General features: G+C 52.7%; 12 protein-coding genes across 12 annotated transcripts; 3 read left to right on the top strand and 9 right to left on the bottom strand.

The window, feature by feature from the left end:
- Positions 1-1,814: 1,814 nt before the first annotated feature.
- BO86DRAFT_155334 (uncharacterized protein) lies at positions 1,815-2,559 on the bottom strand. The gene is made up of 2 exons (XM_025666358.1): positions 2,286-2,559; positions 1,815-2,182 (listed from the first exon to the last, which is right to left on the bottom strand). Exons 1-2 carry the CDS (start codon positions 2,452-2,454, stop codon positions 1,929-1,931), a joined length of 423 nt encoding a protein of 140 aa, XP_025525177.1. The 5' UTR covers positions 2,455-2,559; the 3' UTR covers positions 1,815-1,928.
- On the bottom strand, positions 2,406-4,586 carry BO86DRAFT_391148 (cytochrome P450). The gene is made up of 2 exons (XM_025672537.1): positions 4,065-4,586; positions 2,406-4,000 (listed from the first exon to the last, which is right to left on the bottom strand). The coding sequence occupies exons 1-2, from the start codon at positions 4,257-4,259 to the stop codon at positions 2,666-2,668; spliced, it is 1,530 nt and encodes a 509-aa protein (XP_025525178.1). The 5' UTR covers positions 4,260-4,586; the 3' UTR covers positions 2,406-2,665.
- A 632-nt stretch (positions 4,587-5,218) lies between these two features.
- Positions 5,219-7,923, top strand: BO86DRAFT_420906 (uncharacterized protein; the record flags this gene model as incomplete). Its single annotated transcript, XM_025675237.1, has 10 exons — positions 5,219-6,656; positions 6,718-6,805; positions 6,892-7,004; positions 7,059-7,106; positions 7,160-7,194; positions 7,250-7,338; positions 7,410-7,445; positions 7,503-7,556; positions 7,630-7,766; positions 7,862-7,923. 10 exons carry the CDS (start codon positions 5,219-5,221, stop codon positions 7,921-7,923), a joined length of 2,100 nt encoding a protein of 699 aa, XP_025525179.1.
- Positions 7,924-9,362: 1,439 nt separating this feature from the next.
- Positions 9,363-12,046, top strand: BO86DRAFT_436202 (uncharacterized protein; the record flags this gene model as incomplete). Its single annotated transcript, XM_025675999.1, has 4 exons — positions 9,363-9,375; positions 9,694-9,875; positions 9,940-11,302; positions 11,362-12,046. The coding sequence occupies 4 exons, from the start codon at positions 9,363-9,365 to the stop codon at positions 11,604-11,606; spliced, it is 1,803 nt and encodes a 600-aa protein (XP_025525180.1). The 3' UTR covers positions 11,607-12,046.
- A 105-nt stretch (positions 12,047-12,151) lies between these two features.
- On the bottom strand, positions 12,152-13,762 carry cox15 (cytochrome c oxidase assembly protein cox15; the record flags this gene model as incomplete). The annotated part of the gene is made up of 2 exons (XM_025675238.1): positions 12,152-13,244; positions 13,299-13,762. The coding sequence occupies 2 exons, from the start codon at positions 13,760-13,762 to the stop codon at positions 12,152-12,154; spliced, it is 1,557 nt and encodes a 518-aa protein (XP_025525181.1).
- A 386-nt stretch (positions 13,763-14,148) lies between these two features.
- BO86DRAFT_391151 (SDR family oxidoreductase) lies at positions 14,149-15,352 on the bottom strand. The gene is made up of 4 exons (XM_025672538.1): positions 15,252-15,352; positions 14,586-15,132; positions 14,407-14,506; positions 14,149-14,349 (listed from the first exon to the last, which is right to left on the bottom strand). Exons 1-4 carry the CDS (start codon positions 15,289-15,291, stop codon positions 14,278-14,280), a joined length of 759 nt encoding a protein of 252 aa, XP_025525182.1. The 5' UTR covers positions 15,292-15,352; the 3' UTR covers positions 14,149-14,277.
- A 322-nt stretch (positions 15,353-15,674) lies between these two features.
- Positions 15,675-18,044, bottom strand: BO86DRAFT_391153 (stromal membrane-associated protein). Its single transcript, XM_025672539.1, has 5 exons — positions 17,873-18,044; positions 17,580-17,748; positions 17,472-17,516; positions 17,308-17,410; positions 15,675-17,247 (listed from the first exon to the last, which is right to left on the bottom strand). The coding sequence occupies exons 1-5, from the start codon at positions 17,979-17,981 to the stop codon at positions 15,940-15,942; spliced, it is 1,734 nt and encodes a 577-aa protein (XP_025525183.1). The 5' UTR covers positions 17,982-18,044; the 3' UTR covers positions 15,675-15,939.
- Positions 18,045-18,644: 600 nt separating this feature from the next.
- Positions 18,645-19,433, bottom strand: BO86DRAFT_436206 (uncharacterized protein). The gene has a single exon (XM_025676000.1). It carries the CDS (start codon positions 19,419-19,421, stop codon positions 18,675-18,677), a length of 747 nt encoding a protein of 248 aa, XP_025525184.1. The 5' UTR covers positions 19,422-19,433; the 3' UTR covers positions 18,645-18,674.
- A 939-nt stretch (positions 19,434-20,372) lies between these two features.
- On the top strand, positions 20,373-20,820 carry BO86DRAFT_318749 (uncharacterized protein; the record flags this gene model as incomplete). The annotated part of the gene is made up of 3 exons (XM_025668225.1): positions 20,373-20,416; positions 20,475-20,532; positions 20,608-20,820. The coding sequence occupies 3 exons, from the start codon at positions 20,373-20,375 to the stop codon at positions 20,818-20,820; spliced, it is 315 nt and encodes a 104-aa protein (XP_025525185.1).
- BO86DRAFT_391154 (peptide-methionine (R)-S-oxide reductase) lies at positions 20,812-22,032 on the bottom strand. Its single transcript, XM_025672540.1, has 2 exons — positions 21,525-22,032; positions 20,812-21,415 (listed from the first exon to the last, which is right to left on the bottom strand). Exons 1-2 carry the CDS (start codon positions 21,775-21,777, stop codon positions 21,057-21,059), a joined length of 612 nt encoding a protein of 203 aa, XP_025525186.1. The 5' UTR covers positions 21,778-22,032; the 3' UTR covers positions 20,812-21,056.
- Positions 22,033-22,124: 92 nt separating this feature from the next.
- Positions 22,125-24,194, bottom strand: BO86DRAFT_449781 (Smr domain protein). The gene is made up of 2 exons (XM_025676746.1): positions 24,044-24,194; positions 22,125-23,936 (listed from the first exon to the last, which is right to left on the bottom strand). The coding sequence occupies exons 1-2, from the start codon at positions 24,071-24,073 to the stop codon at positions 22,293-22,295; spliced, it is 1,674 nt and encodes a 557-aa protein (XP_025525187.1). The 5' UTR covers positions 24,074-24,194; the 3' UTR covers positions 22,125-22,292.
- A 264-nt stretch (positions 24,195-24,458) lies between these two features.
- On the bottom strand, positions 24,459-26,565 carry BO86DRAFT_391157 (putative alanine aminotransferase). Its single transcript, XM_025672541.1, has 2 exons — positions 24,895-26,565; positions 24,459-24,839 (listed from the first exon to the last, which is right to left on the bottom strand). The coding sequence occupies exons 1-2, from the start codon at positions 26,137-26,139 to the stop codon at positions 24,585-24,587; spliced, it is 1,500 nt and encodes a 499-aa protein (XP_025525188.1). The 5' UTR covers positions 26,140-26,565; the 3' UTR covers positions 24,459-24,584.
- Positions 26,566-27,340: the final 775 nt, after the last annotated feature.

The raw sequence follows: 27,340 nt of genomic DNA on the forward strand, positions 1-27,340 counted from the left end.
GAACAGATGGTGACTCGATGATATCAGCAGCCATCACGTGGTCCCCATTCGGCGTCATTTGTACTCCCCTCCTTGACCTTCTTTCTTTCCTTCTCTCCCCTCTCCTAAACAACCTCAGAGTACAACAACAACAACAGCAACAGGAAACAAGAACGCCTCCCAGCGCCTCCCGTCTTCAAACCGAATCAGGTACTTTTTGTGGCTGCAGCTACTGGATCCCGGCTCTGTCGTCGTTGGCCAGGACCTGGCGACTTGTCGATCTCCGGGTCACCAGATCTCTGCGTTGGCAGTTCGAACATCGCGACGAGAGTGGGTGAGAGCAGAGCCCTTGCTCCCTAACCCCCGGGCTTCAACGCGCAGACAAAAAGTCGCCGTCAAAACCCATTCCGTACCAGCATTTAATCTTGCTTAGCGACCTTTGCGCCGATCGATACGGCATCTGTTCCCTTGCCCCCCTTCTCGGCCATTCCTTCGATCTCACGCGTGATCTCTTGGACCTGCCGGGGATGACAGGATGCCCTTGCTATTGATTTCTTTCGACAACTTACCACTTTCTTAGCTTTCGCTTCCCTTGTATACCAGCCATTGGGGATTTCAATCCCGGTCTTTCACCGTGTTCTCGCGCCAGATATTATCTAGATAGACCATGAGGTCAGCATCATCCTCCACGTCAACCAGACGATTGCGCAACATCGTCCCGCGTCATGAGCCTCTCTATAGTTCCTAGAGTCGGCTGGCTCATCTACACCGGTCTACATACTTCAAGTACCCTTTCCATTTGGCCTAGACAACCGCCGCCTCGGTTTCTAGATTAATGCGCCATTCGTATTCCCAGGTCCAGGCCTGGTCGATCGGCGCCTATTCCTTGTCCTTCCCCTCTTCTCAACCTCTTTACCCATGCTCGTCACCTCCCATGTGCAATATACTCGGTTGTCCCAATGAAGTGTTATAACTATAGTGCTCGAGCTTCAATCTTCCGACCTTCCACTCATTAAAGAACAGCACCAAAGAAAAAAAACCAAAAGATAACGAAACCGATCAATCCCCTGAGGATGGCTAATCATCCAGCCTCTCAGCAGACGTTTCTTCTCCCCGCTGTCTTTTTCTCACGTCACTTTCTTCATTTCTTTTTTCGTTTTTCTTTTATTTCTTTTCGCCGTCATTCCCTTCCAGACCCGTAGATCCGCGGAGTGAGGAAAGAAAAACAAAGAAAAAACAAATCCCCTGAATCCGACATATCGGCCCGCAACTTTTAAGGGTCACACGCCCTGGAACCAAACAATTCTTAATTTGACATATGTCGTGTGTCGGACAATTGTTTTACTCTTTTTTCCTTCGCCTTCTTCCCGCGGATAATCTTTTGGAGAGCGTTGGCAAACACTGTCCCATAACATCAGCCTCAAAGAGGGGCCTGGCTGGCTAAAATTAGCCGGCCGTGTGCGTTAGTTATGTATGGCATGGCTGTATAGTAGGGATAGATTGATGTAGAGATGAAGATGTTAGTTTTGGTAATGGGTAGATGAATGACTGACCCCCTGGGCTCTGTGATTGTTGCTGACATTCACAGATCGTGCCACCTCCCACTCCCACCAGAAACAGTCAAACCGAGCAGATGTCTGCCTGTATCATCTGGCATCATCTTCATAGATCGTAGCAGTGGCTCTAGAGCTACGGAGGGAAACAAGGCCGTCAATTCATAGTCAGAACGAACTGACTGTGGACTGCTTGCTTGCTTGACCTTCCAGACGAGAGTAGCAAGCTCGCTTGTTTTTCAACCCCAGAATCTGTGATTGGTAACCGTGCCATTGCAATCATGACCTGTACTCGAATATTTAATGCCACCGCACGGATTGACTGCCTGCCTAACCCCTAGCGCTACCGCGTGTGCGGAGGCTATAATCTCTCTCTCTCTTCCTCACCCTGTGACCTCAGCCTGGACAGGTACTACTAGTACTAGTACTGCTCTCGTCTTCGGCGCCGATGAAGGACAGACAGGGAGCGGAGGGATATGCGACTCTGGTTGGCGTTCTCGGGCGATGCGTCGGACAGGTGCGACGAGGGTTTGTGGTTCCGGAGGAAGGAAGGGGGGGGGAGGAGGAGGAGTAGGAGAGAAGTTCAATCCCTTGTTGGTGGTTCTTTACGTTGGGTGCTTTTTTTCTGGTGTTTGGCGGTGTATCTCCTACTGCTTTTTGTTATCTATCTTGATTGGGGAGTGATAATGTAGGGGTTGCGTGAGAGATATAGGAGCTTGGTTTTGGAGGGTAGGAGTGGAGGGAAAGGTTTACTGGGTATGAGGACTCGATTTGCGAGGGAGATAACATGGGACTTTGATTTGGGAGGGTGGGTTCGAGGCAAAGATTTAATGGGTATAAGGACTTGATGCTGGTGGGTTGCGTAGCTGGTATGGTATGTCTTGGGATGATATTTGTTCGCTGGAACGGGGCTGGTCCCCATTGCTAATGTATGGTGGTTTTCTTATGGTACATTGAAGGCGTTGGTCGGTATTACAAAGAGTAAGTAATGTAGTTGGCGGAGCTGAAACAGCCACGAAGAAAGAAGAAAGAAAAAGAGGAGTCATCAATCCGTCAGGTCAGACACACGAGAACTCTCCTATGCCCGTGGTGTCCTCAAGAAAGTGAGAGGGATAGGAAAGAGCAGCAGTCGTCTAGATTGCCTTCTCAGACCGACGTTCCCAGTGCACCATGGCTGGCTTCAGCGGACCTGAGAACATAGTCGAGTAGTCGGTTCCTGGAACTCCCTTCTTGCCCTCCAGGTTGTAGACCCGCAGATGGCGCACAAAGGTCGCAACAATCGTGGTCAGATTGAGGTAGGCAAACTTCTCGCCGATGCAGCGGTGACGGCCAGCTCCGAAGGGGAGATAGGGACTGGCGGTGCCCTTGGAGACGGCGCCGTAGCCGTAGTCAACCATCTCGCCGCCGTCTTCCTCCTTCTCAACCTGGTCGTCCCAGCGGCGCGGATCCCACTTGCTCGCGTTGGGGAAGAACTCGTCGCTCTGAGCGGTGACACCGGGTGACGCCAGCAGCACATGGCCGGTGGGCACCACCATGTTGGTACCGGGCACTGGCATGTCGCTCTTGACCTTGCGCATAATGGAGTGGATGGACGAGTGGAGACGGAGGGTTTCCTTGATGACACTCTTGTGCAGGGGCAGCTTGTCGATGTCCTCATACTGCAGCGGGGCGAAGGTTCCGTCCGCTTCGCGGCCGAGGTTGGAGACCTGTTCCTGGTAGAGCTCATCAAGGTATTGAGGTTCGGAGGCCAAGCGAAGCAAGATCCAGGCGCTGATGGAGGCACTCGAGTGCTGGCCCGCCAGGAGCAGGGTGATCATGATGTGCGCGATCTCATGGTCCGGCACCGGCTGTCCGTTCTTGTACGTGCAGTGCATCAAGTTCCACATCATGTCGGATTTCTCCTCATCAGGGTTCTTGCGGCGTTGGTCCAGAATCTCCGTGTAGATCTCGCGCATGCGGGCATGCGCCACGTCCCGCTGGCGGTTGTGCGGCAACGGCGCCCAGGGCAGCATGAAGTTGATTGGACTAAAGCCCTTTTCGAGGTCGTGGTAGAGGTCGGCGAATTCGGAGGTCAGTTTGCTGCGGACTTCCTCCCCTTGCAGGGCGCGCGCTGCGGTGTAGATCGTGAGCTCGGACATGGCGGCGGGGACGTCGAACACCCCGGAGCTTCCCTGGAACCAAGGCGAGGTGCGCAGGAAGTCCAGCGTCTCCTGCTCAATCAATTGCACGTGCGATTCGAGCGCGGTTTGCGTGAGACCGTACTTGACGAATTTCTTCTGTTCCATGAGCTTGGAGTTGGGGCAGTCGTACACCACATCGCGCCCGAACACCGGGGTGGTCAGTGGGGAATACACCTCCTCAGCGTTCGCGTCCTTGAGTTTCGCATTGAGGATGAATTCGTTGCCTTGAATACCGAGATACACCGTGGTCTTTTGTCCCAGCAGCACAAACGTGAAGATATCGCCGTACTGTTCACACCACCGTGGGTCAGCTCGTACAGGTACGGTAAATTGTCGCTGCGGAGGCACTGACCTTTTCTCGGTTGGAAAAGAAGAAGGCGTAGGGGTCCATGCCATAGGTGATGGTATTTCCCAAGAACGGAATCCAGTGGAAGACCACGGGGGGCTCATTCTTGTTCCGAAATAGCAATTGGCGCAAGACGTTCAGCGCAATGATGATCACGAATCCTGCGGCCGCGTAGGCGCTGGCGACAGCAAAGGATGTCATGACGGCGGAGTGCTCAGAGTTGAGTGGATTCAAACACAGAGCAGAGATGGTTAGAAGAGGGAAGAAATCATCATCTGGACGGGAAAAACAAGAGTTGGAGGGAGAGATGGAGATAGGAGAGGAAAGAAAGGCCAGGTCTTTAGCGTCTCCAAATAATCCAGAGCTCTCTGTGTTTATTAGTGTTATCTTATTAGCCAGAACTGCCAGGCACCAGCAGAGCCCCTGATATTGCTTGACCGACCATTCACTGGCCAGTCAGGGAACAAAGAGCCCGGCATGAACATGGCCCCAGAGCCGGGTCAGACCACTGGGACTGTGAACAACAAGAATAATATTAATGGCTGTAAAACATCGAACCATGCTTGAACCGCAGGCAAGGAGCCAAAAAGAGTGCCTTTGAGGGGGGAGATTTGGAGACCGGGCCGACTCCACAGTTGCCTGTTTGGGCCATTCTCGAAGCACATCCATCGTATTGAATACGCCTTCTTGTCATTGGTCTATGGTGATTGGGTGCCTGGGGCCATCCACTACTTCGTAAGGTAGAGAGGGGTCTGGCCGCGTACGGTGCCTGAGGCGGCAACAAGCATAAACTTCTCCATTGAGTATACAAAACTTAAGCCAAAGAAAGGGCTGGGTACTGCAGGACTAGCCTGTGAGGCAAGACACTCAGATTCACTCCTCTCAAATTGTGGCAAGCAAGTGAGTCATGGCCAAACTGTATGACTCGGCGGAGATGATCAGAATGAGTAATCATGATGATGACGCTGTGCCAGTCCCATTCGAGACTAGCTTCTGCGGAGCTTGATCGCCGCCGCCCTGTCCATATATCTGTGGAATGGGGATGTACATACAAATGTACCACAGTCCGTTATTGTACGTACGACAACACATCTGCCTGCCAGCTAAGACTAAGATTGTCCCGGGCATATATCATCATCTGTCAGAATCGAAGAACAACCATGAGCACCACGCAGTCCGGGAGCTCTGGCACTGCCACCTCTGGCTCACCCCACCGACCCATCTCAAAAGCAGAAGCATCGAATCCCAGAGAATTCCAGCTCAATCAGTTACGGCGTCGCTTTCACCCACAAGAAAGCAGTGATGACACGGGCACGACGGCAACATTTGGGCTCACCCCCTCTGATCCGGACTTCCCTTTCGAAATGGACAAGCTGCAGTGCATTCTACACGTCCCTCTAACTTACCCCACTCAAGGACGGCCCACGATCAAGGTCACCAATCCCGAAATGGGAAGCGCATTCCAAGAGAATGTTGCTCGAGGCTTCGACGACATTGTCGACAGCGCCATCAGAAGCGGCAGCCGTGGGACGCTGCTCAGCTACATGAACACTCTAGATCGACATCTGGAGCGCTTGCTGACGACTTTGGAACGGGGGCCTACGCTCAAATTTGTGCCTAACACGACAGCAAGTAAGCCACAGTCAGCGGCAGCTCAGAAGCTGACAAGAGGTATGGAGTCGCTAGCTGTGTCTCCGTCAACCTCTCAGCCTCGGACCCAAATGCTATCGACCCCCAAGCCTGCTCCGGTTCCGACTTACACCGCGGCAGAGAAGGCCCAGGCGGAGAAGCGACGCGCAGCTGAGACGAAACAATTGGAGGCTCGACTTGGTAGATTGTCCTCTTTCCAGAAGCTCAGTAACGGTCTCTCTTTTCTTATCCCCATTCAGCCGGCCAAAATTGATCGGCTACCTGTGCCCCTCCGATCTGTGAAGGCTGTCAAGTTGCAGGTGCCTCAATTGTACCCGCTTGAGCCAAGCGCCATCGAACTGAACAGTATTGAAGGCCCAGAGGCTCGAGCTGTCGAAGCAGGCTTCAGCAAGTGGGTTGAGAACAACCTAAACCTAAACCTGATGTCGCAGGTCAATTATCTCACTAGCAACATGCTTAATTTCGCTAAGACGCCAGTGGAGAACGCTCCCGCTCCAGCTGCGATACCCGAGATTCCAGATTCTAAGCCATCAGAGGAAGCTGTAACAGGTCCGCCGGTTCCAGAATCCGTGGCGACGGACAAACCGCATGTCCGTGTTGTGCCCCGACCTCCGGAATGGAACGTAGGTGGTGACAGTAGTGCTTCTGAGGAGACGGATTTCACCGAGTCTGACGAGGAACCTACGGAAGACGATGAAGATGGAGGCGCTCCTGTTCCCGACCTTCCCGAGCCTACCAATGTTGAACACGGCGTTGCTCTCTCCTTCCCATTTCTGGAACTTTACGGGATTGAGCTTCTAGAGCTCGTCGGTCTTTATATCACAATTAAATGCGATCGATGCAAGGAGACGATGGATGTGAGAAACATTCCACAGATCAAAGACAAAAATGACGAGCTGTCTCTCAAAGTGGAGACATGCAAGAAGTGTGCGAACACGATGAGCATGGGTAAGACGATCCTCTCAGCACTTAACGCTTTGGCTCAAAGGATGCTCATTTGGTTCGGCAGGATTCCGCCGTCAGTTGATGCATCCCACCGCGACCCGAGCTGGCTATCTGGACTTGGATGGTTGCACTGTAGTCGATCTCCTCCCTAGGTAAGCAGATACTCTGCTTTGAACGGAGTCCTCCCTCTGTCATCGCCTCTATCATACTAAAGGAAATGCACTAACAACCGCTGCAGTAGCTTTATACCCACGTGCGCGGAATGCTCGACGCCATTTCCGAGCCCTGGAATTGTGGCAGTTCGTGGCGAAAGCGCAATGGCCAACTGCCGTCAATGCCATCGCAAAATGGGTACGTGTATCTGTGCCAAGGTCACTTAGTATTCATTATACTAACCTGCACCAGTTCTCAAGGTCCCGGAGGTAAAGTTCCTCAAAGTCGGGTCTGCAGCATGTAAGCATTCCATGCCTCGCATTCAGGATCAACTTCTCACACGCCCCACACAGTCTCTTCTCGTGATCGTCCCCCTCCCCGCAAGAAGGTATGCTTCAAAACCCAGGTATATTCCCAATGAAAGCATACTAACACCAAATCAGCCCAAGGAAGTCCTCGGCATCGTCGCCGGCCAAGAACTCCCCCGTCGTGGCCGGTGCTCGCATTACGGGAAAAGCTATCGCTGGTTCAGGTACGCCATCGCCTAGCACCCACCCAAGAAAAACCGAAATAGTGTCCATGCTAACATCCTCCGCCCTACAGATTCAGCTGCTGCGCAAAGGTCTTTCCATGCGACAAGTATGACCAGGCTCAAACCCACCCTGCCGTCCCGTCCACATGCTAATCAATCCACAGATGCCACGATGCGGCCACTGACCACCCCAATGAACATGCAAACCGCATGATCTGGTAAGCCAGCAGCCAAGCAAAATTGAAACCCTCGCAATCAACGCCTCGAAGCTAATCGTCATACAATAAACAGTGGCTTCTGTTCCCGTGAACAAATCTACCGCCCCGAGAACTGCGGGATCTGCCGCGCCGTCCTGATCGGTAAAGCCGGCAGTGGCTTCTGGGAAGGCGGCAAAGGAACCCGGAATAAGACCCTGATGAGTCGAAAAGGTCCGTCGCGCGCGTTCTCTTTTGATTCCTCGGGGTTTACATGCCCCTCTTGTGAGATGCTCTGCTAACGCCGCACCAAATCCGACATCATATAGATCCACGCAAGTATAAGCGTCGTGGCGGCACGACGCCTGGCGGCTCGTCCAAGAAGACTTAGGGTGCTCGGGCTTGAGGCTTTTGGTCAAAGAATCCTCATCCTGCTAAGAGCTGGAGAGCTAGCTGGAAAAGGAGGCCCTGTGCAATGAGACACTTCGTTTTGAGGTGCTTGCTTGCGCTATCCCCCTCCCCTTCGTCTTGAACTGTCCTGGCTTGTCCGTGCGCTGGAAGCATTTGTTCGTTCTCGTCCCTTCTTCGCTTGGGTGGAGAAAGATGGAGTATTACGGCATTGTGTCGGATGACTACCGCTTCGGATTTATGAGAGATTATGCCGGGCTGGCTAGCTGCTGGCAGGCTGGCAGGCTGACATCAGGTGTCTTATGGGCTGGCTCAGGTACGTTATTGCCTCTGGGCAGCAAACTGCGAGACAGGTCATGGTTGACGAGACTTGAGGGCGGGGAACTTCCCGGGGAAGCTGTTAAATATGAAGTCGAGGTGTCGATGGAGGTGGCCATTTACGGAGTGTCAGTTGTGTATAGTGTGGATACTACCTATCCAAATATTCCCAACCTTATGGAACCACAAGTGAGACTCCGAAAATACTCATTCACTGCCGCTGTACAAGCATAACCCAAGGTAGTTTCTGTCCTTCTCACATGCCAGAGCCTTGAGCTGTACGTAGCGCGTACGTAGTAAACAAGCCTGAGAGACCCTGGTTAAAGGATGAGCAGATAGTTTTCGCGACGCACCTTACATCCAGCTCCTCTACTCGTCATCGATACTTCTGTACGAGCTGCAATATTAGCCAAAGCTTCATTCCAACTAGCAGAGCAACCAGACCAGCTTTCTCTCTTACAGCACCCAGAATCAATCATCTTTATATTGCTCAGAATGCTTCTAAAATGAAAGTCCTGGGCAACAACAAAGCTTGCTAAGCACACACCCCTTCACCTTCGCCAATCCTCCTATACCCGTCAAATCGACAAAATCACCCAGGGGAGCGTACACCCAACCCAGAAGCGCATACACAGACAACAGAGTAGGACAAGCCATGACCGTGTTATATATGGCTGTAGCATTCACCGTCACCCTGGTGGCAGGACAGATCGTATTATCACACTAGTGCGTATTGTCGTACCTGCGTATAAAACGCAGCAGTGCCTAGCAGATTGTCCGTACCTTGCGTCGTGACCGTCGCAGGCAGGGTATCTGTTGAACGTGTTTTGTTTCTCTTGTTTCTTTCTTCTTCCCTTCTCCTGTTGTTCTTCATCTCTCTCCCCAACTACAAATTCTCCTTTACGTTCTTTAACCTTGAACTGAGACTTACACAGGGCTGTGACAGTTGGCACACTTTTCTCGATAGTACGGAATAAGAGAGCCGTGCTCACAACGACTTGTCAAGGGTAAAGATCATTCGAGTTCACGTCCTGAAATCAAGACCCTCAGATAAAGGTGCCGGGTGATGAGCAGTGTGAGCCATCACACAGGGTAAGGGCTATCATGTCAAACCGTGGTAAGTATATCTTTCATAACCGAGAGAGTTCTCTCGATAATAAGGGGCTTTCTGCATTACCCCATATTCTTGTGGGATCTCTATCCTCTTTCAGCTTTGAAACTTGCTTTATATGCGTGTGATTATGTTGTTGGGACCGTGGGGTTCTCTTTCCTTCTGAAACTGAGACAACAACAAGAGATATCTGGATCATAAACAATGGTTCTGAATCAGATAGTCTGGCTGAGGGAGAATCTGATATTGCAGCCTCAATATCTTGACTAGGAGGGAGCCGAATTGATTGTCGGAGACGAATTATGCTAACTTATCTCGAATCAGAGAATAGACCCCATGCGCTCAGACGCAGACCATTGCCTGCTGTCCCGCAGATTCTCGAAGGCATCGAGCTGGAAGAGGTGGTCGACTGTCTGCCATCAGTTCACCAGGTTCTCAGAAACCGTGAGACAACCGATTCAGGTCTAGGCGTTGTCCAAAGATCGTCCAACAGACCAAAGCAGTTGGTGAGAGCATGCCTTTATCACTTCAGTCAGCCCCATTCTTCGTGATAAGATGAATGACTTACAGTTTCCCTTGTATCAGACGGTGGATGAAGCCAGTGTGGAGGCATTCGCAATCAACCGTTCCCCACATGGACAGCCCGCTAGAACCACGAGACTTCTTCCACCTCCATACGGCTCTTACTATCCACCCAGAGCTGCTCCTACGGTTACACCTTCCACTCACCCTCTCCTCCAGCAGTCTCCAGCATCCACCGCGGGAGGATCATCGAACCTGACGTCCGCACCGGCTGCTCCAGTCATCGTGGTGACCGATCCCGATGGTGATCAACGAGCCCTAAGCACCGAAGACGAGTTTCTCTATCCAATCCCTCTTCTGGGGGACGCATCAGCTCAGCCAGGTATTCCTCTTCCCCATGTAGCCGAAGAGCCCCGCGGACAAGCTTATGACATTTTAGAGGAGTTCCGGCAGAGGGACGACAATCCTCCGCCACCCCGCAAGTCCACAGTGCAGAGATCCCGCCTGTCCCCATTCTGGCAGCCTCGGCCCGTCCGCACTTACTCGTCGTTCGCCGGAGGGGGGTACCCGCCAGACAACGGGATGGGCTTTGCGAGTCGGTCCCTGTCCCTGTCCCCGTCCCCTCCCGGCATTGAGATCGTGACCGCGTTCGAAGACCAACCCGCGCGGACGGCGAAATGCGATGTGTGCGATGGCCGCAACACCTCCGGTATGAGCCGCTGTACGGTGTGCAAGTGGCAGTGTTGTCACGATTGCACCATCCGCCATGGCCTTCGCAGAGCTCACATTTGCGGGAACGTTTTGCACGTTGCGCCGACCACGCGGGAGGAATTACTGCGGAGCAGCACGGAAACCAGTAGTCGATCGACAGGCAGAACAAAGAGAAGGAAGCAAGCGAAGAAGGCGGGTGGTAGTGGTGCAAGGGCGAGTGCGCATGCGCATGCGAGGAACAATCGCGGCTTGGAGTCCCCGGTCAGCACTTCAGACGACGGCTCGAGCGTGGGAACAGCCACTGAGACAAGGTACCATGTGGAGACAGGTGTGTTCGAGAATCCCCATCCACGCGCGAGTACCTATCAGTCGTTCGTCGACGGGGACGTGATCGTACGAGATTTCGGAGCAGTGACGGAAGCAGAAGGTACGGCGGCCGAGGCAGGTGCAAACATTCGCACATTTCCCAAGCCCAAGCAGGCTCAGCAATTCGTCAGTACAGTGCATCCGAGCTACAGCCACGAGTGTATTTGGGGTCCGCCGCCTGGCCTCGATGACGCCTTCACCGCCAATGCAGCTCGTGTTTACATCTCAGCCACTCCATCGGGAAGACCAGAGTACAGTGATCAAGATATGGAGGATGCTGGCGAGCTTCTTACCTTTTCAACCGCGGCGACAGCGATAGAAGATGTAAAGCGAGGTATGCCCCCCTCCCTGGAGGTGAAGATTATCACAGTCCGGTACCCGATGTCTAACAAGGTATATATCTTGCAGCCGGAGGTATCCCAGATGAAGGTAGCATAATCGAAGACGCGAGCGCGCTGACCCAGCGGGAGATTGAGGAGTATAAGCAGAGCCGTGCTTCGGAAACCCTCGCGGGTATGAATCCGACGAACCAGCATCAGGGACTCGCGAAGCACGATGCTGTGCAGGTCGAAGCGGAAGATACTGTGGCAGCCCGCACTGCTGCACGTCCCATCTACTTCCCTGGTTCCAGTCGCTAAGCGTAAGTGATCCCATCCCCTCGTGGAAATTCAATTCTCCGGCATGGATGCTTGCTTATAGTTCCAAAGCAGACACTCATCTTTCCCGTCAACGTCGCCTATAAATTGGAGAAGCAGTCGTCGCCGAGCATGCTAGATCTAGTTTTCGATATAAGGGCTCTTGACTAGTTTTTTGGTGGCAAGGGTGTGGCTTTTGACCGGAGTAAAAATAGCTCGGGGATGGTAAAGGAGCGGTGGGTGTGGGAGGAGATCCTATCGGGTTTTTAGCGGTGTACATCAAGTTCTGAGTTTCATCCTGCAAATCTTCAATATCGCTACAGGATCGAGTGATGATGCGCAAGATAGCACTGAAAATGCAATGTTATTGTACAAAAAGAAAAACAACAAGAAGCTCCGAAAGTAGAGAGGACGATGGGTTATAAATACAACACAAGAGAAAATCAAGGAGCCACTTCAAGCCACACTGTGGCAGGGCCATACACATGCATTTCTTTCGTCAACGATCCCCGCAATCCCCATTCTCAGGGATATGACAGAGACATGATCTAGGCCTTCTTGGCGCCGGCACGAGCAGCCGCATACTGCTGTCTCAGCTGGAGTAGCTTAAATGTCCGGGTTGGGCGCCAGACACGGCTGCCCAGGACCAATACCCAAGTGAGCAAGAGAAGACTTCCCGCCTGGTGAGCGGAGGCCAAGGGCGTGGGGACGAGATAAAGAAGGGTCGAAATACCCAGACCGACCTGGCAGAAGGCGAAAGCGACCACGCCGTGAACGCCTCGGCGCGCCGAGCGGCCCATCACGCGATTAACCCTAGGGACCTTGCTGTAAGCCCACAAGGCCATAATGCTGGTAAATGTAGTCATTGCCAGGATACGGTGGTCAAGCTGGACCAGGGAGGGGTTCTCCAGCATGTTGCGCCACCAGAGATCCGAGCGATCCTCACGCTGGGAATAACGTGCGTCCAAGAGTTCCTCCTTGGGAGGGGTAAGTCCATTGCCCATGTAAGGGAACTCATTGTAAATGAGACCGGCGTCAAGACCGGCGACAAGGGCACCAGACATGGCGGTAACGAAGACCAGGAGAGCCACACCGGCCACAGAGCGACGGAAAACCTTCAGGTGCTTGGAATGGAGTTTCTTGAGCTGCTTCAGGCCCTTGTTCACATCGGAGGCGAGGCGCAGAGAGCGCAGGATAGCAAGACCGTTCCAGAGCATAGCAGTGTAGCAGACGAAGGCGGCGGCAAGATGCGCGGTGAGACGGTACTGGCTGACGCGAGGGTGGCTGCCGGGGGCGAAAAGGTCCTCCTTAAGTCCAGACGCAACCATCCACCAACCCAAAAATCCTTGGAAACCAATCAGGCCTGCGATACCAGCAAGGCGCAGGGCCATTGGCTTGCTAACCTTCCTTCTCGCGACAAAGTATATAGCCGGGAGCACGAACGAGATGCCAACGAAGCGGCCCCAGAGACGGTGAATCCATTCCATGTAGTAGATTGACTTGAATTCGGAGAGCGTCATGTTCGGGTTCAGAAGCTGGAATTCGGGGGAGGCACGGTACTTGGCGAATTCGGACTCCCAGTCTTCGTCGTTCATGGGAGGGATGGATCCGGTAACGGGGCGCCATTCTGTGATACTCAAACTATACACCAAGTCAGTGTATGCCTCCGCGACCGATCATTCACAAGACACATACCCTGATTCCGTCAGCCTAGTAAGGCCTCCGAAGACAACAATACCAAAGACACTAGCAGCACTAGCCAACAGCCAGTAGGCTACCACCTTGTGGGTGAGGATAGGAAAGAACCGTTTCGGTGCTTGCTCGGGTGCGGCGGCAGAGGCAGCAGACTGAGCCTGGGCGGGTTGGGCGGACTGCGAGGTACTGGCAGGCTTGGGAGATTTGGCAGACTTGGAGGACTTGGAGGACTTGGAGGCATAGTTTCTCAGGCTAGAGGCAAAGGCACCCTTGGCTCTGGCGCGCAGAGAAATAGTGTTGACTGCACTGCGAGCATTGTCCGGCGCAAAGAACTGCTTGCGCAAAGCGGACGTGGATGCATAATTCTGAGTCCTGATGAGGCATGGGCGGCAGGTGAAGAATTCCTTTGACAATCGGGGGGCAAGACTCCGCAGCAAAGGTGCGGAAGGCCCCAGGAACGCCATGGTGACGGGTGCCAGGAATAATTGGGACCTGATATGGATTGAGTCGGGGTGTTGATGAACCTACAGGTAGGTAAGTTGGCGGCCGATCAAAAGATCTCGGAAGGCGGAGGCGGAGCGGCCGAAAGGCACCATCCAATCAGATAAGAAGGATTTGTCGCGAGTCAATCAGCCCATAGTTCGGCACTTGTTGACAGTTACTGGGCATTTAAGATTAGCAATTGTTGTCTTATCGAAGTTGTGGTTAATGTTACTTATAGAGTGGCTGGTATTGACTCTAGTATCAAATTGACCGTAGCAGAGCTCTATAGACAAGGGTACTGTAAGCAAGCTTTCTGGCCTCAGGCACAAAGTCTTAGACCTTGTATAGTCCCCTTTCGACGGAGTACGTAACGTGGACATAGTCCTCCTAATCTATATTTGTCTATTTCTATTTCCATATAGACTATCCGCAATCCACAATCCACAAGTCAACAACCAACCCAGAGTAACCCTCTTCCATACCTAACCAATTGCTATTAGAAAGCCACATCCTGGCCCTTAACAGTAACAAAACGACCACCAACAGACTCTCTTGTTGCACCATCGATCTGAGTAGACAGCATGTTAGCATCGCCACGACAGATAAGAAGCGATCAACCACAAACCAGCTTGACTATTCCGTCCGCACATTCATCGACCTCACTAAACGCAGAGTCCAGTCCAATACTCTTGGCAGCAGCATTGCCCATGGCGGTCTTGACGAATCTGCACACAACCAAGTCAATAAACCACCAAAGCAACACTAATGCCCCGGCATCACCTGGCAAGGATATCCCCCACTCACCCCGGATGAATCATAAAGCTCACGAAACTCGGATTCTCCACATGAATCTTCCTCGTGATCCAATTCGCCGCCGCCTTACTGGCGCCATAGCCACCACCGGGAAAGTACTCCTCATCCAGCCCCGCAATGCTGCCCATAAAACTGCTGATCGTCACGAACTTTGGTTGGTGTTGCTGCTGGGAACTTTCGCCCAGCAGCTTGAAAACCGCCTGGAAGAGACGGAGTATGCCGACGGTGTTGACGTCCAGGTGGCGCTGGACTTTGGACAGCGGGACGTCTTCCAACCGGTAGTCGTCATCGTAGTAGCCCGCATTGGCAATCACGACGTCAAGGTGGTGGATGTTCTCCGCCTCTTGAAGGTATCGGATGGCTTCGTGGGCGTCGGTGTCCGATTGAGCGTCGATCTTGACTAGGAGGAGGCGGGATCCTTCGCCGGCGGGGAGGGCGAGGAGCGTTTGCGCTGCATCGGCAGAGGGATCGCGCACGGCGGCGATGACGGTGCAATTGGGACGCAAGACGAGGGTTTTGGCAAGGCCGTGGCCGATCCCTGTCATATTTCGAGTGCACATGGTCAGTATACAGAAAAGTGTGTGCGTCGAGGTGCAGTACCCCAACAACAGCTCTAAGCGGGCACGAGGCAGTCGTGGCTCTTGCTTGTAAACATACCTCGACTTGCTCCTGTTATCAGATAAATGGTCGATGTCATGGTGATAATGGGCCCTGGTGATATATTTCTTGAGTGACTTGTATGACTCTATGTAGTAACAGTAGAATAGAAGATGTGGGCTAAGAGCACGTCTTATGGAAGCATAGGAATATGGCTTATATACTTCAAACCCTCAGCCGACTAGCGTTCTTATGGTTAGGCTGTTTTTAGATAAGCCACAGATTCGCACCCGCGAGAACTACACCAGGCTCCATAATGGTACGCCTGAATGAACCGTCTCGAGACTCTCAACCCTCATTGCGAGTTCGTCAAATCTCCTTGGCAGGAAAGGCTTATTCGCAAATAGTTCCGAGAAGATACGCTCGAACTAGGATTACATGCAAGGAAATCGTTGCTAAAATCGTTGAAGCACTAGTTCTTTTGTTTGTACATACAGTACATGCCTTGATGCCAAGCGCAAATCCCTAAGACCACCCAACATTCTTTTCCTTGAGGGTCATTCATACTGAATCATGACTGATTAAAGGTCCCAAAAGAGAGGGGCACAGAAGAAAGCAAGCAGATCTTGAGAGAAGTGAAACTCAGATAAATGTGGGATCACATCTGAAGTTGATGTTCATGTCTAATCTTGATTTGGAGAAACTAGGTATGTGCAAAGTAGACGAATGCAAAGTCAAAGGAAGAAGCCTACTCCCAAACGTTGGAGAACAGATCATCAGCCCCGCCAAACCCGCCAGCCGGTTTGGAGGAGTTGGACGTATTAGATGTGTTATTAGAGGTAACGGTAGTCGAGGAAATCGGTGCCGCACTGGTCCAACCACCGAAGTCCTCGTCAGCGGCGACTGTGGGGGTTGGCTTAGAAACCGCGGCCGGCGACGTCGGCGCGCCCCAGCCAGCGCCAACATCGTGGGCAGTCAGGGTGTCCGGAATCTTCATCATTGAAGATGCAGCAGATGGAGTGGGAGCGGGAGCAGGCGTACTCCAGGCATTGCCTCCCCAAGGGTCAATGCTGGATGGCGGAAGTGCGCTGGCAACAGAGGCCGTTGGGGGCGAGAAGGCCGGTTTCGGTGCTGGAGCAGGCGCAGGAGCGGGAGTGAGATTGAACGCGGATTTCAGTTCGTTCTGTGGATTGGGAGCAGACACTGGAGGCGGGGGTGCAGCGGCCTTTGGAGGAGGGGAAGAGAAGCCGAGCAAATCATTTGAGAATGAGGACGACGGTGGGTTGGGTTTAGATGGAGCAGCGGAAGCGAAGCTAGTGAATCCTGAATCAAAGCCATTGGAAGAGAAAGACGCATTCCGGGACTGGGGCTTCGCTGGTGGCAGAGTAGGAGAAGTAAGGCTGTCGAACAGACTGCCGCCTCCTCCAGTACCGATGGAGAGAGTTGGTGAAGAGACCTTCGGAGCCGCGGGGGTAGACTTCATGCTGGCGAAGTTTGCAAGATTGGCGAATGGCGAAGGCTTCTCGGCCGGCTTGGCAGGCGGGGGAGAAGTGGTGGAGGGGATGCTCAGCCCGCTGAAAGCATCGGTCAACCCACCGAAGTTTGAAGATGAGGCCGACTGGGGCGGCGGTGAAGCCAGATCGCCAAAAGAGGACGTGCGCTCATGCTGCATCGGGCCAGGGGTTGGCTTCGAATAAAGGGACAGGATGGATTGCTTCAGATCAGGGCGAGACATTCCGGTCGAACCAGTAGGTGTGGACGCAGTGCTGGCCGGACGGCTAGTTGGCGCAGGCTGTGTGCTGCCGAAAAAGTCGAGTCCCAACAACGAATCTCCAGGACGGGCAGCAGGCTTAGCAAGGGGTGCAGACTGAGGCTGCTTGGGAGCCGCCCTAGTTGCAGGCTCCGTTGTACTGGGACGCGCGGGTGGAGAGATATCGTCACCGAAGAGGTCGACGGAAGCTTGAGGACGATGATGGACGGCAGGTTGACTAGCCGTCGCCACCCGCTGAGATGCGGAGCGCTCAAGTTTGGCCTTTTCCTGGACGACTGCGAGGGGCTGACGGACACCGAGGTCAGTTATCGATCTAATACGTGGGGTAGACTCCTAGTCCCTTACCACGTCGTCATCACCATCGCTTAGGGTCGAGGGATCAGGCATTGGACCGTCCATGACCCATCTCTTCGACTCATACTTGGTTCTGATGAAGTTCTCAATCTTCCTGTTGTCGTGGTGTTTGTCAGTCACGATATCTCCGCGAGCGATGGAGGGGTTCCGCTTACGCTTCCGAGGGGACGTGGCCGGGCGCCAACTTGGCTTCCCAATATCTGTCGATGACAATTAGCTATCTGTAAAGTCAATGCGATCCCAGGGAGAGCGGGAACACGAACTTGTTTGCTCTAGCATTGCCCCATTTCACAACACTCTGAAGCTGTTCATCCGTCCATGAATCCAGATCTACGGACTTGACCCGACTGATGTGCGTGCCCATGCCCCGGTGAATTCCCGAGCAACGGATACAGATGAAAATACCCAGATTCCATGATGCCCACCGCGGGTCTATAGTTAATATATGTTAGCCTTGCCGAGAGTTTCCAAATTGCCTTGCATTGAGTGTACAGTGCCGGGTGAAAGAAGAAGAAAAGGGCTAGTGACCCAAAAGTTCCGGAAGGTGGTCACATACGCTTGTTGCGCTTGCAATCAGCACATGTCTTGTTTTGTTCAAGTTTCAGCAGGCTCTTGATGACCTGTTGGTTTTGAGCAGCCTGAGACGGCGTGGCGCGTCGAGACATCACAGCGGAGGTCGCGATATCAATCAAGAAGCCGGGGTAAAGTAACAGCACTCGATAAAGGAGTTGAAAGGGGAGTTGAATCGGGGACGTCAACCGGCACCAAGTGGCGGGATGCGGTGGGCGTCGGCCTCAGGCATGAAGGCGGTAAGACCCAACTTGGTCTTCTGCACGTGCCAGATTAGCTTTGGATATTTCCGATATCACATGACACATAGATCTATAGCTACAGTGACTCTGCATTTATCCAACATGCTTCAACCGGACTTATAGCTTTCTATGAGTGTGCAATCCTACGAACCGCTGTACTTTTGTTACTGAACGCCTAAGGAGTTATATCACTCTCACCAGCACATGGTAACATACTTCTGGATCTCCAACGGCTATTCCCCGGTTGGAAAGCGCAAATACAGTACAGTACCTCATCTATTCTGATGGATATCTACCGCACTGTAGCATAATATGACTGAGATCTTAGGTGAGCTAGAAGGGGCGAGAAGATTAGGGAAAAGCGGTAGTATACAGAAGCCATGATGTTGACCTTTCAAAATACATCAGAGTCCCTTCTGACAGGGGCTACTTTTTGCAGTCGATAAAGTTCCGATTTGTGAGAAAGCTCTCAATCAACGGAACAGTATAACACTGTCTCACAGACTCCAATCGACCCAAATCCTGGAGCTCAAGAGCAGTAGACCATCACTCCAGACTACCATCGCCCACGCATCGCGCTAACGGATATGTCTCACCCAAGCAAGTCGTCACCACTCCCTTAACCCAGGACAGCGTTCCTCCCTCAAGGTTGAAGCTCGCGTCATTGAAGGAGTCGGCCTGATAATACTCGAATTGCCCGCTCCCCGGCTGGCCCGTGAAGACGTAGCCTCTCTTCCGATGGGTCAAGGGGTTGCTCACAATCGCGCCCCACTTGTTCGCTGGGATGGTCATGGTGACGGTGCCAGTCACGGTGCTGGTTGTCGTCTCCTGGTAGCTGATGCTGGTGGACGCAGATAGGAAGTCCTTAACGAGAGTGAAGTCGGCGGACGTGCCTGTGGTGATGCTATTGGCGATGGACTGTCCAGCTTGGATGGCCACCGTGGCGGCGGCCTGGTTGGCGTGCACGATGGTCGACATGGCCACATCCCATCCGAGGAAGTCGAGGTCAGGGAGCGGGATGATGAGCTCCGTGTTGGATCCGCGCTTTGTGATGTTGGATGGGGCTGCGTTGGATTTGATCAGCCGTGGGAAGGTGCTATCGGTTGCCTCCGGAGAAAGGAAGGTGAGGCCTTGCAAGTGCGAGGTCAACTCAGCCTTCTTGACGGTGGTTGTGGTGCCATTGCTCAGGAATATGACCGCCTCGTCGGGGCCACAGACAGCTGGCTGGGAGGGAATGGCCGTCGCAAGGCATAGCGTTGCAGAGAAAAGTGGAAAGAGAGGAAGAACCTTCATGATGGAATGGAGCTATATGCGACGGGAAAAGACCATGAAAGGGACAGGCAGTACAATCTTGACTGAGCTGCCTCTTTGAGCAATGAAGACCGGCAGGTATTTATATGCACGCATTGTGCACACAGGTAGTATCTATCACGTTTATCAATTCTCATAGAAAACCATACACTGGGCCATACAGAATATGGTCCTTACCGACCATCAGAGTAACAGAGTTCCATTGGAGTGCCGCTGGGAACGATCAGCATGCGGTCAATCCTCCGAAATAGGCCCGAAGAAATCAGGGATCGACAGACGTCGGATGCGAGAGATAGATTGAGTATGATATCAGACACTGCATGATGCTCGACTACACAAACCGCTCCCGGGCCCACTCGCGGAACCTTAATAGATGAGTTTGTTTCTCCGCCATTTCAACGGTCCCGGAAGTATCGGGTGCAATTGTTCGTCCGGTGTTGCAGCCAAGTGATCGTCGGTCTGGACTTAGGCTGAGACAGGAGACCCATGTTTATACATAGTTCTCAGCCCCAGTTAGGCGGCAGGAAGGTGAGACTTGATCTATCAGCGAGGAAGAACGAGTCTGAAGCTCCCCGTTAATTTTCACAAGGACACTTTCATGGATATTGTGATCATCATCGTCGTCAGGGAGGAGGACCTTGGCAAATAATCTTGACATCGAGAAATATGCTCTAACGAGTGGTTGCAACTCAATCTGCGGAAGAACATCGGAACATTCGACCATGGCAAAGGATTGCTGGATGCGAACTGTGGTGATTTTCAGTGATTGCTGGGATGGTGGCAGGAGACAGAATAGTCATATATTCAAGGACGTCCTATTCTCCTATGCGACAGTTGCAGAGCACAACACAGAAATCACCTGGTATCTATCAGCCTCTCTGCCTATCCTACCCCAAGCTATCCTCTTGCCAATCTGCACCACCCAACGGACCAATGAAGCAATTTATGACTCTGATCATGGCTATCATGGCCACGGGGTAAGACCAGACAATTGCCCTAAGCCTTCCCAAGAGTCCATGACTAATTTTCGACAAGAGCCGCGGCCGACCTCCACTACACGGGGCTTTGCTACGACTCTCCCGGCCAGGACGTGGTAAGTCGAGCAGCATCACCATCTCCTCCAACTAAGGGCTTCTGGACCTTCTGACCCGGGATGAACAACCCATAGAAAGTATTCAACAAAGCCGCCACAGAGAAGGCCTGCACATATTACAAGAATCGTAATACCGGCAGCAAGCAATGGGACCAGTGCCCGGACTGCACTCTCGAAAACGACCAAAGCCTGCTCTACTACTGCAAGTCCGAGGGTCAGCACATCGGGGGTGATGAATTGTCCTATTACTGTGGTCTCGCCGGAGCAGCCGGTAGTCTAGCCTGGTAAAGGGTGGGCCATTCGGATTGATTTGTTTGTACAGTACACAAGCCTAATTAGGTTGTACACATTTGCGATATATTGCCAAAACAACATCATACAACTGCAGTAGTGTCAGAACATCCAAGAAAAATATAGATCCTCGCCGAAGACATTTTCAAATCCACTACCCACAGGACAGCCAAAAGCTCTCACCAAAACTCCCCCAAACCCCCCTTCAACACCTTCACATGCCGCGGGAATACTCATTTCCCCTCTTTTTCCTCCGCAAACCTCAAACTCACACTATTCACGCAATGCCTCTCATCCGTGGGCGTTGGATACCCCTCCCCCTTGAACACATGGCCCAGATGCCCGCCGCAGTTACTACACACGATCTCCGTGCGCTGCATCCCAAACGAACTGTCGGTATGTCTCGTCACGGCCCCCGGCAAGGAATCAAAGTACGCGGGCCAGCCGCACCCGGACTTGAACTTGTGGGTCGCCTGGTACAGCGGCGCATCGCACCCCGCGCAGTGGTAGATCCCTTGCGCCGCGAAGTGCTGGTCGTATTCGCCCGTGCCGGGCCGTTCGGTGCCCTTCTCGCGGAGGATGCGGAATTGTTCTAGATGCAAAGAGGAAGTGGTTAGTGTTGTTGGGGGGGGAGGGTGGCAAGGGAAAATGTTTGGGTTGGGGATACTGAGGGGGGAACAGGTAGGTAGTCGGATATTTACCTGGACTGAGCACGGCGCGCCATGCGTCGTTACTGCGCTGATCGGGGTAAGACATGCTGGCGCGGTTTTCGGATTTGCTGCTGGTTGTGAAGAAGGAGCTGAGGAAGGGGATTGCGGGGGCGGCTTGCAGGGTTCGGGAGCCAGAGATGGAGAAGGGAAATAACCGGAAAGAGGACGAAGAAGATGAAGGTGGATGGGAGCGGAGGGGTAGATTGAAGGTGCGGAGAAATGTGGCCAGGCGCTGGAATCGCATCAGGAAACGGTGGAATGATGCAATGGAGAAAGCGGGTCAATGAAAGGCTTGTTCTTCTCTTTCTTCGTTGTTTTAATTCTTGACAAGAACAAGAACAAGAACAAGAACAAATTTCCGGGGATGGTCAAAGAAGAAGAAGAAGTAGAAGAAGAAGAAGTGAGTTCTAATCCATCTTATCGATCTTCTGAGCAGATGGTCGCCGCCGTCTCCAATTTGCCGCAGCTTTTACGTCATCCGCAATGTGGAGTAAATGAGAAACATGACATGCGACATGTTCATATGAGACGATCATAGTACTCTTATATAATCATATTTTTATTATACATGCAGTAGTCAGAACGTCGTATGTCCTATCTCAAGATTATATGTTCCTCTAACCCAGATTCTAAGTCGAAACACCTGAAATTTCTCCCATAACGCCTTCCGTGCGGTAGATAGATCCAAGCGCCAATAGATGAACAACCCCAGGGTATCTTCGCAAGAACCAAAACATTGCAGCCCCAGACAAGAATCTATCAACGTTGTCTCATGACCCCGACGACCGTCAGAGAGCCCTCGCCTACTTCCACCCTCCATCCGTCTCGAACCAACATCTTGCCAACGGCCGGACCTAGGCGGGATGTTCCATCGTGGCTGTGACGACCCTTTCCGGTGACGATGTTGAAGCCCCCCTGAGTCCTCTCATAGCTCGACCCTCCCATGAGCCTAGTGTCACCCAAAGATTCCCACCAAGCGGAGACTCGTTCGCGGCTGATGCGGACGGCATCCTGCACAGACACCCCGTGGAGGTCAAGCCTGTTCGACGTAGACTGTTGGTCGACGAGAGCGTCCGCTGCAGCCGCAGCATTGCGCTTCGCCAATTCCAGGTGATCTCGGCCAACGGAGGAGTAGTACGCAGCAGCCCCTCCCATCAATCGATCAGACTTTCCACGCCTATATGCCGTGGACGCCTTGGAAAATGCCTCCGCTCCCGCCGAAAAATGGACGTGTGCTGCGCTCTTCACATTTTCCAAATTATGGGCGAAGCGCAGCCCGGGATTTCGTGGTTCAGCCACTTCATCCTCGTCATCCAGGGGAGGAAGGGTCGATGTGATCTTGATCAATTCAGACAAGGGAGCCCGTGATGTTTCAGGCACAGTCAGCATGACCTCAGCTAGCTCTTTGGCGGCAGAGGGAATTTGCCGTGTAATGATGAGTAGTCCCGCAGATATTTCAGTTGTAATCGTAGGGAACTGCTGAGTTATTTCAGACACCTGGGCAGCCAGCAGTTCATCTTTCTCAACGGTATTCTTGCCACCAGGAGCATGTATCTTGGCAAGTGCCTGGATCGTGGTTGGTAGCGAAGCCCCGTTGGCATGGTACGCTGACCGTATCCTTTCTTTTGGGAGAACCGCCGATGTAAGCGAGTAGATGAAGTCGACATCCTTCTCGGCGGTTGCCCATATATTTGAGCTGGTGGAACTTGCCGACAGAGGCTCGCCGCAATTAGAGGCCCGAGCGTATTGGTCCCGTGCAAGGGCCTTCCCCTTCGTTTTGCGCCTGCGACCTTTTTTTCTGACTGCTTCGGCACCCTGAAACCCATCCACGCCCTTTGGAACTGCGACTGTGATGCCATCCTCATCAGGGATCTGCTCATCAAAGAAGACATAGTTCAAGAGCTCATCCATGGCGCGATCGACATCACCACCGGCCTTCTGTAGTGTGTGCTTTATGGTAAAGCGATCTGTAGACCGGAACATCTCCGACAGGTAGGCGATCTTGTCCTCATCGGTCGCGCCGTGAAGCGAAAGCGTTCCATCTGAGCGGACAATATACGAGACATGATTCTTGCGCCCAGTAGCGCTGGCGTCGTCGAGATTGAAACCAGACACGCCAGAAGTCAAGCTGGTAAGATCGGTCTCGCGCGAGGGCATCGTATCGGTGTGCGATGGCGAGCGCTCGCACGCCCCATCCATGTCAAAGCCGTTGCTATCCGGACTCAATCCGCTGGTCCCAGAGGGATCAAAGGGCAGATCCTCCTGCTCCCAAGCGGACAATCTAAGTGCGTCTAGTGTCCCACGAAGTTGTTCCACTTGTGCTTGATCCGTTAGATCGAAATCCAATGCAATCGCCGTAAGTAGAGCTGGGTCTAACGGAGGGCAGTATGTCTTTTCAAGCTCCTGAGCAAGCAAAGAGTCATTAGCTATTTATTGTCGGTCACCACAAACGCAGACAAACGCAGACGCGGGGTTAATGAGTGGATATGCATCTCCGCGGTAAAATTTACCTGTAGAGGGCTATTGCTTTGGTCTGCCATGTTTACAGATGTTGAGACACAGACAGGTACCTGTTATTTCCTTTCAATGCATTGGTCTAAGTGCACAAACCCGATCTCCTGGTAATCAGTTTGCGAATTAAGAAGCGACAGTGTGTTGAGGGGCACCGAAAGAAGGATGACTAAATCAAATGTTTGACATCATCTGGTCCTTCCGCCTTCGTTGCTATGCTGTGTTATCGTGGATCACGTGCTTACAAACCGAGGCTATCGAATGACTACCCAAAGGGGAGATGCATAGATCACCCGGGCCGTCCGTCTATCCGACTACCATAAAAAAGCGCACGGCTGAGCGAAGGCAAGCAGCACACACCAGCCTATCAGAGCTAGTCGGACATACTATGAAATTTGGAAGTGTGAATAGTAACTAGAAAGTTCATAGAAGCAACAATAGGACGGCGGAAGTATTTTGAAACAATATGTGCAATCTAAAAGCCTCCGAGTGGAGAAATATGGTATAGTCTAATTATCGTTATAGCGTGTGTTTATCAGCTCATTTGTACTTGGCCATGAACTCGGAGTGGAACTTCACAATCCGCTGGGCCCAGTCAGTTCCAGGAGCCAAGAATGTCGTGCGGAAGTGCAGAGTGTTCTCCTTCTGTCCAAATCCGGAACCTGGAACCACGCAGATACCGGTGGCATCAAGGAGCTGCAGGCAGTAGAACTCATCTGCAGCCCGCTTCTCTTCAGCAGCAGCCTCGATGGCCTTAGGCGGGAGGTTGATAGTGGGGAAGAGGTACATGGCACCCTATAGATAAGTTAGAGGGGTTTCGTGATCTGTGAGTATATGGGCTGGCGCTTACCTGGGGTTCTTGACACTCGACGCCCTCCATATTCTGGAAGGCTTCGTAGAGGGCCATAGCACGGCTTCTCAGTCCATCCTTGATACCATTGTATTCCTTCTGGTACAGCTCGTAGCTAGGCTCTCCCTCCGTAGGAGGGTTCACCATCAACTCGACCAGGCACTGACCGATGACGGGCGGGCATAGCATGATGCTGACATACTTGTAGATCTGAGCTGCGACCTCAGGGTCGAAACCCACGAGCTCAAAGTAGCCACCGCGATGACCGCACTCGCCAACCATGCCCTTGGAGACACTGTGCAGGGAGACCAGCTCCACATTGTCGTACTTGCCGGGCACCTCCTGCTGCAGCTGACGGAGTCTCTTCTTGAAGGAAATGAACTCGCCAGTGAAAACATTGGTCTGGTATACCTCATCGGCAATGACCACTAGTCTCTCCTCAGCTGCAACGTCGAGCACGCTCTTGATGTCTTCGGCACTGAGAGAAGCGCCGGTAGGGTTACCGGGGTTGATAACAACGATGGCACGAACGTCAGTGCCAGCGGCCTTGGCCTTTGACAGGTTCTCTTTGATCGCATTCACATCGGTACCCCAGGCCTTCTGCTCATCGAGGAGGTAAGGAACACACTGCGCATCCAGCAGAGACAGGGTCGCCGTGTACAGGGGGTATTGAGGGATTGGGACAAGGACTCCAGCAGAGGGGCCATCACAGATGATGTTGAGGATCGTGCTCACACCCGATGAAGCACCAGCGGTCAAGTAGAGGTCCTGGGAATTTGCAGGAAATCCATCACGCTGCTCGATGAACTTGGCCACACTGTCCCGAATGACCGGTGCACCCTGGCTGTGACTATAGGCACCAACGCTCTGAACGTCCGCAAGCAAAACCTTAGCCCGGTCAATAACATCCTGTGGGTATCCAAAGTTGGTTCGAAGAAGTTCCGGGTTTTCCAGCAACACGGGGTTCTCAAGAAGACTCAGGACTTGACGGAAGAAAGTGATGGGCTTCTGGTCCAGCTGTTGCGGGTTACCGATGTTGGCGAAGATGACGCTCTCGAACGGCAATGACTTATCCCCTTGAGCCAACCTCACGCGGTATTCCTCTGCCTTGGTGGCAATCTCACCGCGAACGGCATATTTGGCAGCCTTGACGTGGGGGTTGATGTTGTCCAAGGTCAAACGACGGGAGGAGACGGCGGTCAGAGTGCGTCTGGTGGTATGGGCCAATGTCGTTTGAGTCTGCATGGTCGAGTCTGTAATGTAGGGTAGGAGGTAATTAGCAATGATGGGTTGAGAGTTGGGCAAGGTCGTAACAAAGTGGTTTATCCTTCAGGGATGATATTGTCATCCATTTGTATCCGGGGGGGAGAAACAACCCCAGTACATGCACAACCGAGTCATAGATGTCACGGGATGCGCGAGACGTGGGCGACTGACAAGACCCGAAGATCGATCGGGGAGGGATGGGAGGGCGTGTGAGGGGTTAGGTACGGTATATCGCGCAGGGCAGGTAGTGGTCACCGCCGAACATGTCCAATAATAGGGACAGCGGGCATAACCACTGAAGGCCCGAACGGAAAGCCAATACAACAACAACCAATAACGAATAGCGGGCACATAGAAGACAAACTGGAGCAATCGACTCACCCGGGGAGACTCTGGGGATTCCCGCGGCTAGGCTTACCCGCGAGGAGAAAGGGCGCGGGGCTTGTTGATGGCACGACAGCCATGCAGCACTACTCGGCCGGGAAACTGAGCATCGCAGCGGAGTTGCCCGCAGGTGCGAGGCAAGTTTAAATTGCCAGCTCATGATCGGATCTCAATTTGCTCAAATCAACACCGAGATCAGCCAATGGGACTGTGTAGGCACCTCTCCACCGACCGTTCGGGTGAACTCGTAAGGGGCCGAAGAGAAGAGTCAGGGCCTAGTCTAGGACTAGGTAGAAGAAGATGTAATAGCCTGCAGTGTCGTGACTGACGGTTGACTGAGAATCACAACAATAACTCGGGGTTCAAGACCCCAAGCAAGAAAAAAAACGCGGGAAATCCCCCCGGGCGGTGAGAGTCTCGGAGTCCATGATTAATGAGTCAGCTGCCTTATCTTAAGTTAGCTCTCTTGATCTCCACTCTCTGATAGGAATAATCTGATAGGAAATCCAAAACACTGCGATGCGGTGATGGATGGTTGAAAGAACCGATCTATCGGTGGTCTTTGAAGGAAGAAGAGAAGTGCAAGAGGACAAATACCGTACCCCAGGTACTAGACGTTAGTGTCACGCTTGTGACATCAGGGACACCCTCACTCTCTCTTGTTCCACCGGCCAGCAGCGAATCCCTGGTCAAGAATTAATTGGCAACTCATCATCCCACACTTGCACCGGAGCTTCCCGACCGTCGGCAAATTTCCCGAGACAAGAAGAGGATAGGGCAGAAGGAGAACCGACTG

Source organism: Aspergillus japonicus (assembly GCF_003184785.1).
Source record: "Aspergillus japonicus CBS 114.51 unplaced genomic scaffold BO86scaffold_47, whole genome shotgun sequence".
Taxonomy (NCBI): Eukaryota; Fungi; Ascomycota; class Eurotiomycetes; order Eurotiales; family Aspergillaceae; genus Aspergillus; species Aspergillus japonicus.